This window comes from Humulus lupulus, chromosome 3 (genome assembly GCF_963169125.1).
Source record: "Humulus lupulus chromosome 3, drHumLupu1.1, whole genome shotgun sequence".
Taxonomy (NCBI): Eukaryota; Viridiplantae; Streptophyta; class Magnoliopsida; order Rosales; family Cannabaceae; genus Humulus; species Humulus lupulus.
In genome coordinates this window covers 202,082,338-202,098,216 of record NC_084795.1, presented here as the reverse complement: position 1 = coordinate 202,098,216, position 15,879 = coordinate 202,082,338, and the positions used below count along the sequence as shown (strand labels likewise).

General features: G+C 44.8%; 1 protein-coding gene across 1 annotated transcript; it reads left to right on the top strand.

The window, feature by feature from the left end:
- The first annotated feature begins 14,653 nt into the window (after positions 1 to 14,653).
- On the top strand, positions 14,654 to 15,658 carry LOC133821496 (polygalacturonase inhibitor-like). Its single transcript, XM_062253755.1, has one exon. The coding sequence runs from the start codon at positions 14,654 to 14,656 to the stop codon at positions 15,656 to 15,658; it is 1,005 nt and encodes a 334-aa protein (XP_062109739.1).
- Positions 15,659 to 15,879: the final 221 nt, after the last annotated feature.

The window sequence follows — 15,879 nt, the reverse complement described above, 5'->3', positions numbered from 1 at the left end:
GCTTCAGCACACTTATCAGTCCATGCCCAAGTCATAACCTTTTTGAACAGCTCGGTCAAGGGTGTCGCTATTCTTGAGTAGCCGTCCACAAATTGTTTATAGTAGTTGGCTAGGCCCAAAAAAGAGCGTAGTTCTTTAACGTTTGTGGGGCTTTCCACTCTTGGATTGCCCTCACCTTCTTCAGGTGCATACAAATTCGGCCACGTTCCACAACGTGGCCTAGGAACTTGCTGCTCTCCTGTTCAAATGAGCATTTCTTGCGCTACACAGATAGCTGGTTCTCTCTCAACTTCTGAAACACATGAGCCAAGTGTTCTCGATGCTCTTCAATCGTGGCGCTATAAACCACGATACCATCCAAGTACACCACCACGAACTTATCTAGATACTCGTGGAATACTTGGTTCATCAGTGTACAGAAAGTGGCAGGTGCATTCGTCAACCCAAACGACATTACTCAAAACTCAAATGCTCCATATCGAGTAACACACGTTGTCTTTGGTTCATCCCCATCTGCGATCCTTACCTGATAATAGCCCAGTCTTAGGTCCAACTATGTGAAATATTTGGCTCCACTTAGCTGGTCGAAAGAATCAACGATCAAAGGGATGAGGTAGGTATTATAAACTGTCACCTTGTTGAGAGCCCTATAATCAATGCACAATCTCAAGCTCCCATCGTGTTTCTTCTGGAATAGCATAGGTGTGCCAAATGGCGCCTTTGACGGTCTGATGAAGCCTGCCTCCAATAACTCCTTTTGTTGCTTTCTCAACTCTTCTAGCTTAGGGGGAGCCATTTTGTAAGGCGCTTTTGTTGGAGGTTTCGCTCCCGGCACCAGCTCTATCTGGTGATCAATCCCCCTTCTTGGTGGCAAGGCTTTGGGGAGTTTATCTGGCATCACGTCCCTATACATCTTCAAAACCCTCGTAATTTCAAGTGGAACAATCTCTTCCACTATTTCTTCGAACACGGTGGGTATCGCTACATAAGTGGGCTCCTATTTCTTCACACCCTTCTTAAACTGTAAAGCTGATAGAAGCTTCACACCAGAAGGTGGTATCACCTTTGCAGGCACTATTGAAGGAGTCTCTCCCATTATGAGCATACTCCCAGCAGCAGGAATCGGAATGGCACCTTTCTCGGCTAGGAAGTCCATTCCCAAAACTACATCAAAGTCATCCATATGGACCACCACTATGTCAGTCTGCCCCTCCCATGTGTCGATCTTAATTTTTACGCCCTTAGCCACTCCAGTTGTACCCAAGGCCTTTGAGTTGACAGCTTTCATGCAGCCTGCATCTTTCTCCAATTTTAGTCCCAGTCGTTTGGCTTTGAGTTCTGAGATGAAGTTGTGGGTGGCGTCAATATCAATCATCATGCTCTTGCCCGGCTTGTCGTTGATGGTGGCATCCATGAACATTAGCCCCTTCCCCAGGGTCTTCTTCCCTTTTTCGCCATGCTTCTTGAGAGCATTCAATTGGCGGACAGCGCCCATGTGTGCGTACTCTTCATCCTCCTCTATTCCTTCGCGTTGTTCCTCTTCACCAATGATGGCATTCAACTTGCCCCTGTAAGGACATACTTCCGACTTATGTGGTCCTTTGCAGAGCCAACAAGCTAGCGGCTTCTTCCCTGCAGCAGCATCTGTACCACTGGAAGAACTAGACTCTGTTGTCCTCTTCTCTCCCCCACTCTTGCCTTGCCATGACTTCACAAACTTCTTACTCCCAGCGCTACATGAGCTGGTTGAAGGGGTAGCCCTCTTTGTCAGGCTGCTCTCCGGAGTGTAGTTTGTCAAGCGTTTAGCAGCAGCTTGAGCAGTGGCTAGGTCAGACACACGCTGTCTCTGAAGTTCTTGTTTAGCCCACGGTATCAATCCCTCGAGGAAGCAGAAGAGCCTATCTACTTCGGACATGTCCTTTATATCGAGCATCAGTCCTGAAAACTTCTTCACATATTCTCGGATTGTCCCGACTTGTTTAAACTCTCTCAACTGGTGTCGAGCCACGTAGGCGATATTTTATGGCAGAAATTGTGTCTTCAGTTCTCTCTTCAAGTCTCCCCATGATGTGATGGTGCATCTACCATTCTCAATGTCGTCATACTTTGTCTTCCACCACACCTTGGCATCCCCAGACAAGTATATGGTAGCAATGGCGACCTTTCCTTCTTTAGAATCGGCCCGCATGACTCTAAAATAATGTTCCATGTCGAAGAGAAAATTTTCCAAGTCCTTTGCGTCTCTAGCCCCGTTATAGGGCCTCGGCTCAGGCACTTTAACTCAGCCTTATTCCACACCTATCAGCCCCATTGCAGGTGCATTCCCAACTGCTCGCATGGTTAGGTTCACCTTTGCAGTTAGCTCAATCATTTCTAATCTGAGCGTGCCAACTTACTCCCTACAGTCTTCCATGGTGTCATTTATGGAGACTTGTTGTTCCTTCAACATGCGCTCCACTGCCGCAATGCGCTCCTCCCACCAAGGGGTAACATATGTACTTGTTGGAGTGTTTCTTTGCTCCAAAGCAATTATTTTGGTTAGCAGAACATCATTTTCCTTCTCTAGCGCAGCTATGCGATTGCTTGCATCTCACGAATCAGAATTAAGGCTAGAAGAGGAAAGATCCCTGACCCTCTCATCCAGGCCATCTAGTTCCCCCACGCGCTTCTTAAGCGCTTCGATCCTTTGAGTCTTGCTCACCATTTGTGTGTTCTGCCAAGCTTTCTCTAACTTGGCTCTGATACCAACTGTCACAGGCCGACTATTGGGAACTCCAAGTAGACGAAACGTGCGGCATTTGCGGACACTCCAAGCTAGCAAGTCAGCCTACAACACACACCTGGGGGCAAACAAAATAAGTGGTTAGCCACAAACACATCTCGGACATGCAACAGGCCATAACGAAGTATGAGCAGGCACAAAGCAAGTCATTCCTTGGAACATCCACACAACACAAAGCATACAACAAAGAAAGTGGCACGCGATGACCCAACAAAGACAACAAACAAGTAACACATAGGCAATAAGGAAGCATGCACGGGCATGTATGAATAAACATCGTTTTATTAATATATAGCCTTGATAGGGCAAGGGAGTACACAACTTTGGCCCCTATCTGCTGGTGGCCATGGTGCTTCCCTAAGTCACCAGGTCACCTCCCCCTAAGGAGCCTACTAGGGATACAAGGTCTTCCCAGTAACATATATGATTTTTGTCTGGGAGACATATGCATAATTACAAAATTGCCACTACCCTACCCCATGAGGTTGCTTGGTGCAAGACTTGACTAATGATCAAGCACCAAGGCATGCTCACTTACAAAATGGCCTCATGTGGGTGTGCCAAAGGGGCAGCACGCCACACCTTGCACACTCGGTCTCGCATAGCGAGACTCTTAGTCGGGGTGCCTTGTGCGCCCGACCTCATACGACGATGCCGTTGAGCGTCGTGAGGCCGAGCTTTGTGTCTTGATGTGGAATGCTTGCAGAGATAATTTCCCTTATTCACAAGTCGTCTGAGAAGGAGGGACCTCGCCGCCTTATAAAGAGAGAGCAAGTAGTGTTTTTATAAATATAACTTTTATGTCCTATAAAAATTATTATTTCCGTGTGATTGTAAAAAAATTATTTTTTTAATAACACTTGGTATTATAGAAAAAATTCCCCTTTATAATTTAAGAGACATTGAAACTATGGTGTGGGGCTTTAACTTATTATTATTAGTTCTCTTTTTTATTCTTCATAATATATATGTGTTGACCCACGATTTGGCCAACTGACACGGAGTCAGAATATGCTTGATATGAATGAAAGTAATGAGAAGAACGTAATGACGAACGTAAATAAGACAGTATTTTATAGTGGTTCGGCCCCAGGATCTGGTAATGACCTACGTCCACTTAGGTTGTTATTGATATAAAAATCAGATGAGTGATCAAAGAACTAGGGTTCAATGAGTTTCACTAATTTTTGAAGAACAATACAATATTACTAGGAGAATTACTATAGTCTCGAATGATTCAAAAGCCAAATGTCCTCTCCCTTGAGCTATCTCTTGCTATTTATAGGCTCAAGGGGGATTACAAAAGATTGTTACAGATATTCTTTCCTGAATAATCGGATACTTAGGAGATTGTGTGAGATAAATTCGGGATTCACAAAGATCTTCCCATTAATGTTGCCTTGTATGCGGAGCTATCGACCAGGCTGGTCGCAGGTAAGACAGGTTCGCACTGCTTCTAATGTGTCTTCTGGTCGATACTCTAGAAGAACGTTTCCAGGTGTCAGCCACATGTCCAGGGATCACTTGCCACGTCACCAATGCTAATTTTTTGGATAACATTTGCCCCCCAAATTTATTTACCATGAGCAGTAAATAAACTTTTGAACGAACGACTCTTCGGTAACCCCGCCTGACGTGTCAGAACCCTTCGTGTGTTCTTGAAAAAAGTAACCCACTTCTGTCTAATCATGTCCTTTCGATTCCCCAGAAAAGATTTTGACGGCCATCCTGCTTCCCTATACTTTGAAAAAAGGGAAACTGATGATTACATCTTTCTAATGCCACAGACAAACTTATATAAGACATTCGAAGGCTTTATTTTCTTTTTACGCACGCCATCGTCTTAACCAGAAAACATAAAATCCAGAGCTCTTATCGTTCCCGAAGACCGTTCCCTCTGTACTTTCAGGACCCCGTCCGAGAGCTCTTTGATCTCTGAAGACCCTTCTTCCATCTCCACGATTACTTTTCTTGGTAAGTTTTCGAATTCCCACGCTTCTAATTTTTCGTGGTGCATGCTTCTGAATGTGTACTGTTTGAGTTTTATCTGTTTCTGGTTTGAGAGGCTTGTAGACAGAATATTTTGTAGGCACAATAGAGTTACGAGTTAGTTTAAAATCTAGGATCATGCTTTTTAGGACGTAAAATCGAAGTAAAAATTCGATCTTTAAGCTAGTTGAAAAAATAAGTTTTTCCCGTCCTAAGGGGAGTTGAAAAAGCTTTTTCAGAAAACTTTTTACTTTCACCCTTTGATCCGTTTTTCAAACTGTTCGTGTAGACAAATTTAGCTTTTTGTTAGAATGCTGTTGTATAAAAGCTTAACTTTTATACTCGACCAGCGTTATTCTAAAAAGCTTTTAAAAAATTTCTATCCTCACCTCCCCATTTTTCTGTATGCAGACTTTAATGCAAGATTTGTGGGGAGGTGAAAGGATTATTGACGACGACCTTCTCGCCCAGCTGCTCGAAGGAGAAGAACAACCAGCTGACCGTGTCCGCGAGATCCCTTTTTCACGATCCTCTTCCAGACCCCATCCTTCTCCTCCAATGGCCCGTTCCAAATCTTCAGGCAAGAAAAGGCCCGAGTCTGAAAACAACCCAAATTCTCCTGCCCGGCCTGATTCACAGGCAAGGGCTCCCTTGACCAGTGGTCGAGAAAATCTTGTTCCTGACCCTAATATCCAAATTAGGGCCCGCCCTCGCCATCAGAACCTGCCTGATGTCGAGTGGTATACTTCCCCGGCCAGTTCAGCGACTCTTCGGATGGTTGCTAACTGCTTCAGGAAATTCCCTCTCACAGGGGTTTCCATTATACGTCCTGCCGAAGACCAGAGGGCTAACCTCCCCGGAGGTGCAAACAGCGCCTGGTCCCAGTATTATATTGAGGCGGGAGCTTATCTCCCTCTTCATTCCTTTTTTGAGGGGGTGGCCAATTATTTCGGTGTCGCCCCCTTCCAAATAACTCCAAACGGATATAGAATGCTGGCCACACTCTATATCCTGTATAAACTTAAGAAATGGCCAGAACCTTTGCCTCATGAGGTCAACTACCTTTTTGACCTCAAATCTAACCCGCAACAGCATGGAACGGGTTTCTTCCATTTTTGTCACCAGGAAACCAACCGAACATTCCTGAGTGACACTACGCACATCTCTAATGTGGGGTAGTATAGTAAGGAGTACTTCCTTACCCCGGATATAACCAGCAACAACCTGGCCTTCACTCGAGGAGGTAAGTGCTTGTCTTCAACTGGTCGATACTTTTCGTCGAGGTGTTCCCTTTCATTTTTCTTAAACTGTAATCTGTTTTTCAGGCCCATGGTTACGTCCGACCCCAACACCAGACATGGTGTTGAGGTCCAATACCTTGGCCAGAATTTCCGATGCAGTGAAGAGCGTCAAGACCCTGGTAACTGAAGAAAACTTGAGGCTGTCTGGCCTCCTGGCTCCTCACCATGAAACTAGAGGGTCCGTGGTGGACGAAACCACTGCCGAGGGGGTTCCCGAGCAGCAACCTCCTGTGTCTCCTCGGAGGAGGAGGCCAACGGGGATTACTATTAGGGAGCCCACGGGCAATCCTTCTGCAGAAAGGCCTTCTGCTCCCCAAGGCAAGGGGAAACAAAAGGCCAAAGAGCCAGTTGTGGGCTTGGAAGAGTCTTCTGATGATAATGGTAAAGTTATTTCGCTTTTAAATGGTTTGCCAATTCCCTGTCATTTGTTTGACGGGGAGGGTAACTTTACATATGCTCCAAACCTAGGGCCAGACTTCTTCATGCCAGATAATGAGTATATGACTAATAGAGTCAATAGTGTAATGACCAGTAGTTGTAGCTCGGGTATTCACTTTGTTACCTCTTTTCTGTTGTATAATAACTTTTCATCTACCTCTTATCTTATCATTTTCCTGTGTTTAATTGCATGCAGACATGGCCACTCCCAACATCTTTGACATGTATCAGGCTGAGGAGGAAGAGGAAGTTCCTCAACTCCATCGGAGGTCCAAGAGGAGAACTGGTGAATCAACCGAGGTCCTCCAGCCAAGAAGGGTCGAACAGAAGATCTTCCCAAGGACGTGCCAACTGAGCAAACTTCTGCTCATCCACCAGCTCCTACTGAGAAGCAGACCCCTCTTGCCCCGCCAAATCCTCCGACTGCGCCCACCAGAGAGGAAATTACTCGTGAAGAAGCTCTCGGGGCCAAACTCATGAGCCGTGCCCTTCGGTCCGCCAAGGATCGCCTTGAACGCATTAGTAAAAGTAACCGTGTCAAGGATGCAATGGTCGAGGCTGAAAACATGGGGGCCGACCAGGTTCTGAATAGGACCCTGAATGAAATCTCCAGTGTGAGTACTTCTTCACTTCTTAAGCCTTAGTCTTTTATTCTTCACGGCAGGCTCTAACTTTTTCCTTTATTCACAGGCCTTGTTGTCTGCTATCACTGCTCGTACCCGTGTCCAGGCTTCCATCGAGCAGGCTAAGGCGAAGGCCACTGAGAGGCATCAGGTGAAGGCAACTGTGGAGCTTTCGGCTGCAGAGGCTAGGCATGCCAAGGAGTTGGAGGCAATGGCTCGAGAGAGGGACACTGCGGTGACTAAGCTGTCAGAGGCTGAAGCTGTAAAGGAAGCTGCAATAAAGTCGCGGCAGCAGTATCGAGATTCCAGCGTAACCCATCTTCGGGAAATCAAAAGGCTGGAAGAGATGCTCAAGCCCAAGGATGAGGCCATTGGCACTCTTGAAGGCAAAGTGAAGCAGCCGGAGCTTGACAACTCCAAAAATCTAGAGAGGTACAAGAGGACGAAGCTCCGATGTTTCTACAACTTCTGGAAACACAATCAGGGTGCCGACTTCAGCTATCTTTTGGAGGAAGTCCGGACTGCCGAGTTGGCCCGTTGCACTGCCCAACTGGCCGAAGAGGAGGCAAGAGCGAGGACCCCCGTCTCTCCAAGCATTGTCGCTGTAGAAGAAGAAAAAGTTGTTGAGGACGCAATCAACTAGGATGCTGCTCAGGACCCTCCAGCCCCAAATGCCTCTTAAACTTTTCCCTTATTTTTTTCTTTCTTTTTGGCTACACGACCCACGGGTCGTGATGTAAAGACAATATATTTTTTTTTTAAACTTTGCTACACGGGCAGTAAATCATTTTTGTTTTACCTGAACAGTTACATCCAAGCAGCGATGCTTGCGGTGTAAAGGCTTAAATCTTGATGCTATAATATCTTTATTTATTATAACATTTGTCCGTATGACCGAACTTAGCATACTACTTTGGCATGATTTAACAAAACATAAATTTTGAAAAATACTCTAAGTACTGTAGCATGCTTTCACTCATTTTGTTCATGTGTTTACATACTTTGCGAGTATGCTTTGCTATCGATGTGCCTTATATGCCCCCCAAGTGATCGAGGGGCTTTAGGTCCTTGGTCACTTGCCCTGACCCTGGCCTGTTCGAACATTCCTATTCGTATGAAAAATGATACTTGTAATACAGCAAAACAACACACGTAATGAACAAATTCTTGTAAATGTAAATTCACAATGGTTGGCAAGAATGACTGGCTGCGCACAGTCCCTTATAATCTCGTATTAAAAATGGACTAAACATGTCTTTACGAGCGATTCTATAATAGAACCTTACATATACGAGCAGTTAGCCATACAACGTGGCTAACCCTCTTTGCAAAACTTGTAAAAATTGAAATTTAATACAAGCCAGTCCTTTATAAAGGACTGTTTACTGATAATACTTGCGCAGGTGTTCTCCATTCCAATAGCGTGGGACGAGATCTCCATTTAAGCGTGCAAGTTTGTAGGTGCCTGGATGAAGGACTTCTTCAATTTGGTAAGGTCCTTCCCAATTGGGTCTAAGCACTCCAGCAGTAGGGTCGCGGGTATTTAAGAAAATTCGTCGTAACACCAAGTCACAGACATTGAATTTTCTTTCTTTAACTTTGGAGTTAAAGTACCGGGAGACTTTTTGCTGGTATGCAGCAACTCAGAGTTGAGATTTCTCTCGTATCTCATCGATTGAGTCTAGGGACTCCATCATTAGCTGGCTGTTCTGATCCTGGTCGTAAGTCAAACGCCGATGTGAGGGGAGATCTAACTCAATCGGCAACATAGCCTCATACCCATAGGTTAAGGAAAATGGAGTGTGTCCTGTCGTTGTTTGGTGAGACGTTCTATACGACCAGAGGACTTCAGGCAACTGCTCTGGCCATGCTCCTTTAGCTTCCTCAAGTCTTTTCTTCAGGGTGTCTTTAAGAGTTTTGTTTACAGCTTCGACTTGCCCATTCGCCTGGGGGTGTGCGACTGAAGAAAAGCTTTTAATAACTTCATGCCTTTCGCAGAAATCGGTGAATAAATTGCTGTCAAATTGGGTCCCGTTGTCTGAAACTATCTTTCTGGGCAGACCATATCGACAGAAGATGTTCTTGATAACGAAGTCAAGGACTTTCTTGGTCGTGATGGTAGCGAGTGGTTCAGCTTCGGCCCATTTGGTGAAGTAATCGACCGCTACGACTGCGTACTTTACTCCGCCTTTCCCTGTAGGCAGGGATCCAATCAAATCTATCCCCCACACTGCAAAAGGCCACGGACTTTGCATCTGCTTCAACTCGTTTGGAGCTGCTCGTGGAATCTTGGAGTACCTTTGACATTTATCACATCTTTGTACAAACTCCATCGAATCCTCGTTCATCGTTGGCCAGAAGTAGCCCTGCCTTAGAATCTTTTTTGCCAAACTCTGCCCCCCAGCGTGATCCCCGTAGAAGCCTTCATGCACCTCTTTCATGAGTTCCTTAGCTTTTTCTGGTGTAACGCACCTGAGTAGTGGCATCGAATATCCTCTTCGGTACATAACGCCATCGACCAGTATGTATCTAGCAGCTCTTCTTTGTAGAGTTCTGGCTTTGTTTCTATCTGTTGGCAGCGAACCATTTGTCAGATACTCCAAGTAAGGTGCCATCCATGTATCCTCCATCCGAATCTCCATATTGGACTCAGCTGCTTGTATGCTCGGCTTACTCAGTCTTTCCACTGGCACAATGTTCAAAGTGTCAGCATCCTTCGTGCTTGCGAGTTTGGCTAAGGTGTCTGCGTTTGAATTCTGATCCCGCGAGATTTGCTGGAGGGTGTATTTCGTGAACTGGGCTAGCAGGTCCTTTGTTTTATTCAAGTAGGCCACCATTTTCAAACCTCGCGCTTGATATTCTCCTAGGACCTGATTCACCACCAGTTGTGAATCACTGTAAATATCCAGCGTCTTTACGCTCATATCTTTTGCAATTCTCAATCTAGCGAGGAGTGCTTCATATTCCGCTTCATTATTTGATGCAGTGAAGTCGAACCTGATAGCACAGTCAAATCGATGCCCTTCTGGCGTTATCAATATCACTCCCGCTCCAGCGTGGGATTCGTTGGATGAGCCATCTGTGAACAGCTTCCACGAAGGAGTTTTATCTTGAGGCACGGGCGCTTCAGGCAGTTCGCACTGCTCACTGTCCAGGAGTTCGGTGAACTCCGCAATAAGATCGGCCAAGACTTGTCCCTTTACTACTGTTCGCGGTGAATAGGTTATATCGAACTGCCCTAGTTCGACTGCCCATTTTAACAATCGCCCAGCCGCCTCAGGTTTTTGGAGGACTTGCCGAAGGGGCTGGTCAGTTAGAACTGTGATAGGATGGGCTTGGAAGTATGGACGTAACTTCCTAGAGGCTAGAATTAGGCAATATGCTAACCTTTCGATTGGCGGATATCGTAATTCTGCACCGATCAGCCTCTTGCTGACATAGTAGACTGCTTTCTGTACGCCTTCTTCCTCCCGTAAAAGTACCGCGCTAGCAGCAACTTCGGTAGTCACCAGATAAACAAACAAAGTCTCTCCTTCGATCGGCTTCGACAAGATGGGAGGTTGTGCCATATGAGCTTTCAACGCCTGGAATGCTTGCTCACAATCTTCTGTCCATTCAAACTTCTTATTCCCCCTAAGTAGATTAAAGAATGGGACGCACTTGTCTGTTGATTTTGAAATGAATCTACTTAGGGCTGCGATCCTCCCGGTTAAACTTTGTACATCTTTGATCCTTTCTGGCGACTTCATGTCGATCAGGGCTTTTATCTTGTCGGAGTTGGCCTCGATTCCTCTTGAATTTAGGATAAACCCCAACAACTTCCCTGATCCGACTCCAAAGGAACACTTGAGGGGATTTAATTTCATTTGGTACTTGTTTAACACATCAAAGCACTCTTGTAAATCCCTCACATGTCCTTCTGCCTTCTTAGACTTTACCAGTATGTCATCCACATATACCTCCATCTTTACACCGATTTTCTCCTTGAACATGTGGTTGACTAACCGTTGGTAAGTCGCACCTGCGTTTTTCAGTCCGAAGGGCATTACTTTGTAACAATACAAGCCCGTATCGGTCCGAAAGCTGGTGTGATCTTCATCAGGGGGATGCATGCTAATCTAGTTGTAGCCTGAATATGCATCCATGAATGAGAGGATCTCATGTCCTGCAGTAGCGTCGACCAGCTGGTCGATCCTCGCGAGTGGGAAGCAGTCTTTCGGGCAGGCTTTATTGAGGTCTGTAAAATCCACACAGGTCCGCCACTTGCCGTTAGGCTTGGGGACCAGCACCGGATTGGAGACCCATGACGGATAAAATGCCACCCGTATGAACCCATTCTCCTTTAGCCTTTCGACTTCTTCTTTTAAGGTTCGTGATCTATCTTTATTGAGCAGCCTTCTCTTTTGTTGCACGGGTGGAAAGGTCTTGTCTATATTCAGGACATGGCTGATTACTGCAGGATCTATCCCAACCATGTCTTTATGCGACCAGGCGAAAACCTCCTGGTTTTTTCGCAAGAATTCCACCAGTGCGTGCTTCGTGGTAGGCTCTAGGTTTTTCCCAACCTTTATGACCCTGGTTGGGTCTTCTTTGTCTAGTTGGACCTCCTCCAGGTCCTCAATGGGTCCAACATTTTCTTCAAAATCCCCAAAGCGAGGATCCAAATCTCCATCCTCACTTTGGGCAACACCCTATTTGGTGAATTCATCACCGGATTGGGCTGGTGTATCAACTGCCATCTGCAACCTATCAGAGGAAGTGCCATTCTTTGCCTTTGTGATTGAGGCGTTGTAGCATTCTCTGGCTTCTCTCTGGGTCCCCAACACGCATCCTACCCCTGCGTCCGTTGGGAACTTCATGGCCAAGTGCCACATAGAAATGACGGCCCGTAGATCAACCAGTATAGGCCTTCCAATGACGGCATTGTACGCCAAAGGACAATCGACCACTACAAAAGTGGCGAGTAATGTCCTTGTAGCAGGCGCTGTACCTGTCGTCACTGGGAGTTTGATTAATCCTGTGGGGGCGAGTCCTTCCCCAGAGAAGCCGTATATCGTTTGGTTGCAAGGCTCCAAATCCTTCACGGACAATTTCATGCGTTCCAGTGAAGACTTATACAGGATATTCACTGAACTTCCTGTATCGACTAGCACTCTTTTCACCATCATGTTAGCCATTTGGACATCCACGACCAGCCGATCAGAATGCGGGAAACGGACATGCTGGGCATCGCCATCAGAGAAGGTTATCTCACCTTCCTCTGACCGAGCCTTCTTAGGAGCGCGGTCGTCCACATTCATCATCTCGATGTCCTGGTCGTGGCGCAGGGTTCGAGCGTATCATTCCCTGGCCTTTCCGCTAGTTCCCGCAAGGTGTGGGCCTCCGCAGATGGTTAATAACGTGCCAGCTACGGGGGCAGGCTGCAAGGGTGGCGAGCGTTGGCGCGTGGGCGCCTGCTCGTTGCTACCCGGAGCTTCTCGTTGGGAATTTCCCGAGGCCCGTACGTACCTTCTCAAGTGTCCTTGTCTAATAAGGAACTCGATCTCGTCTTTTAACTGATTGCATTCATTAGTGTCATGTCCGTAGTCATTATGGTAACGACAGAACTTGGTGGTGTCTCTTTTCGAAATGTCCTTTCGAATGGGCCTAGGTTTCTTGTAAGGCACACTGGAACTTGTGGCTTGGTAAACCTCTCCCCGAGACTCAACGAGGGCAGTGTAGTTAGTGAACCGAGGCTCATAACGATTACCCTTGGGTCGTTTGTTGTCGGAGGTGGAAGGCTCGTTATACGGCCGTTTTCCACCGTTCTTGCCTTTACCGTTGCCGTTCCCGTTGCCTTTGCCGTTGCCACTAGGTTTGGACCCATTGGCGGCCTTGGCGGGTTCGGAAGCCTTCTTATCCTTGCCTGAGGGCTTTCCATCGTCGGCAATGGCTTCTTCAAGCTTGATATAGCGATCAGCTCAGTCCAAAAATTCTTGGGTAGTTCTCACCCCTTCCTTTCGGAGACTCTTCCAGAGGGGAGAACGTCGTTTTACTCCTGCAGTTATGGCCATCTTCTTCCCTTCGTCCCCGACCGTCTTCGCTCCAGCTGCTGCTCGCATTAAACGTTGGATGCCCCTACCGTAGGGGTATTTTTTATTTTTGGCATTTGAAAAAATTATAATTAATTTTTTTTTCATGATCATGTATATTATAGTTATAGTAGTTATCCCACCAATTTTTGAGAAATTCCAAATAATTTATAGTGCCCAAATTAGTGTTCAAAAAATTAATTGCACTCGTGCTAAGTTTTTTATACGTGTGGAAAACAACCTTTCTGAACTCTGAGTTAGGCACCGTAAATTATTTGGAATTTCTTGAAAATTTGTGGGTTATTTGCTATAACTATAATATACAGTGTCATGAAAAAATATTTGGGTTATAATTTTTTCAAATACCAGAAATAGAAAATGACCCTATTGTATGAGCATTTTCTATGCCCCTACTATAGAATTGTCTTATATATATATAGGGAAAAAAATATGGTGTTGACAAAAGTTGATTTCGACATGTAGATTATTATAATAAATTGTAATTTTTAACTATCAAAGTGTATATTGTAGTTATTTAGGACATTCCAAAAATTTTCAAAAAAATTATGAATAATTTACGGTGCCGAAAACAAGGTTCAAACAGTCGAATTTCTCATATGTCTGTTTTTGAGTGTACTCGTGCATTAAGCTATTTGAACCTTGTTTCGACATTGAAAATTATTAACAATTTATTGAAACTTTGTAGGATGTTCTAAATTACTACAATATATACTGTCATAATGAAAATTTTGAATTTATAATTATCTACATATGCGAAACCAACTTTTGTAAACACTTGTTGACAAAATAAACTTTCAACACAGTAATCGTTACCTATATATATAAATATATATATATTATATCACTCAATTTATTTTATGTTATTCAACGATAGGGCGTACTAAATCACTGTTAATATTTCGTTCCTTACCTTTTCATTGTTGGCTATCAATTTTTTCTTGCTTTAACAAGTGTTGCATGAAAATTGCGCAAGAGCTGATATATGAATTGGTGACCAGCTTCTTCGGCAATGCAACGTAAAAATGTTTTTTTATTCCACTCTAACTAAACATCTAAAATTTTCATTCAAGGTAATAAAAAGAAATTAAATTAAATTTTATTCAACTCTAACTAAACATCTAAAATTTTCATTCAAGGTAATAAAAAGAAATTAAATTAAATTTTAACATAAAAAATATCAATTGCACGTATCATTTGAAAGTAGCTGATACATCATTCAATTCATGTGAGCAAAAGCGTATTAGGCGATTTTTAGGTACTATTTAGAGATTAGAGAGCTACTTAATTACATCTTTTTTAGTTAAATAATATAATATAAGACGTACTGAATTTACCTAATAAATCTGTATTACTCTGGGGTACTTGACACTGCACAAGACTTATAAAGTAAACCATTCATTGAGCTCATTTGCCACACAACAAAACAAAATGGAAACTCAATTGTTAAGCAGCTACAGTGTCTCCCTCCTCTTTCTCATCTCCATCTTTCTCCATTCTTCTTTCTCAGCAGAGCTCTGTAACCCTAAAGACAAGAGGGTTCTTCTCCAAATCAAGAGAGCCTTCAAGAACCCTTCCGTTCTTGCCTCGTGGGACCCACACACAGACTGCTGCAGCGAATGGAACAGTGTCACGTGCAACCATGAAACGCACCGTATCAACTCCCTCACCATCTCAGGCGGTCTCCCGGGCCATATTCCAACCCAGATAGGCGACCTACCTTTCCTCGAAACCATAGTCCTCCTCAAGCATCACAACATGTTAGGTTCCATCCCACCGGCCATTTTTAGACTCAAAAGGCTCAGGTACTTAACCATAAGCTCGACCAACATCTCGGGATCGATCCCGGGCTTTCTTGGGCGGATGAGGAGCCTGCACTCCATCGATCTCTCTTACAACAGCCTAAGCGGACTAATCCCTAGCTCGCTGGCTCTCCTGCCCAACCTCACGTCCCTCCACCTGAACCGGAACAAGCTGACCGGACCAATCCCAGCCTCTTTCGGGCAGTTTCGTGGCAGTGATTTTTACTTGCAGCTGTCCCATAACCAGCTGACCGGTAGCATTCCGGTCTCGATGGGCAACAAGCTGGACTTCAACGACGTGGACCTATCACGGAACAGGCTCGAGGGTGACGCGTCGTTTTTGCTAGGACCAAAGAAAAGGATTCGTGCTCTTGACTTGTCGAGGAACATGTTGCAGTTCGAATTGTCCAAGGTTAGGTTTCCCAGGAGCTTAACATGGCTGGATCTGAACCATAATAAGATCAATGGGACCCTTCCGGTAGGGCTGACCAAACTGAATTTCCAGACGTTGAATGTTAGTTACAATCGTCTTTGTGGGAGTATTCCGCTTGGTGGGGAGCTGCAGAGGCTAGGGTACACCTCATATTTCCATAACAGTTGCTTGTGTGGTGCACCACTGGGAGGCTGCAAGTAGTTTATCGTTTAGGTAGTTTGATTTCTAATATAGTTAAAAGTACGGTTAGTTTGGACTTTGGAAAGTATTCGGTTAGAAAAGTGTTCGAGTGTTGTTTTCCTTCTCTTTTAAGCTTAATATATTGTGGTTTAGCGTTATGGTTTTATTTGGTGAAGTAACGAATTGGAATTCAGTATAAGGTTCTCTTCGTAATTGAATACAAGTCCTTGGAGTACATTCCA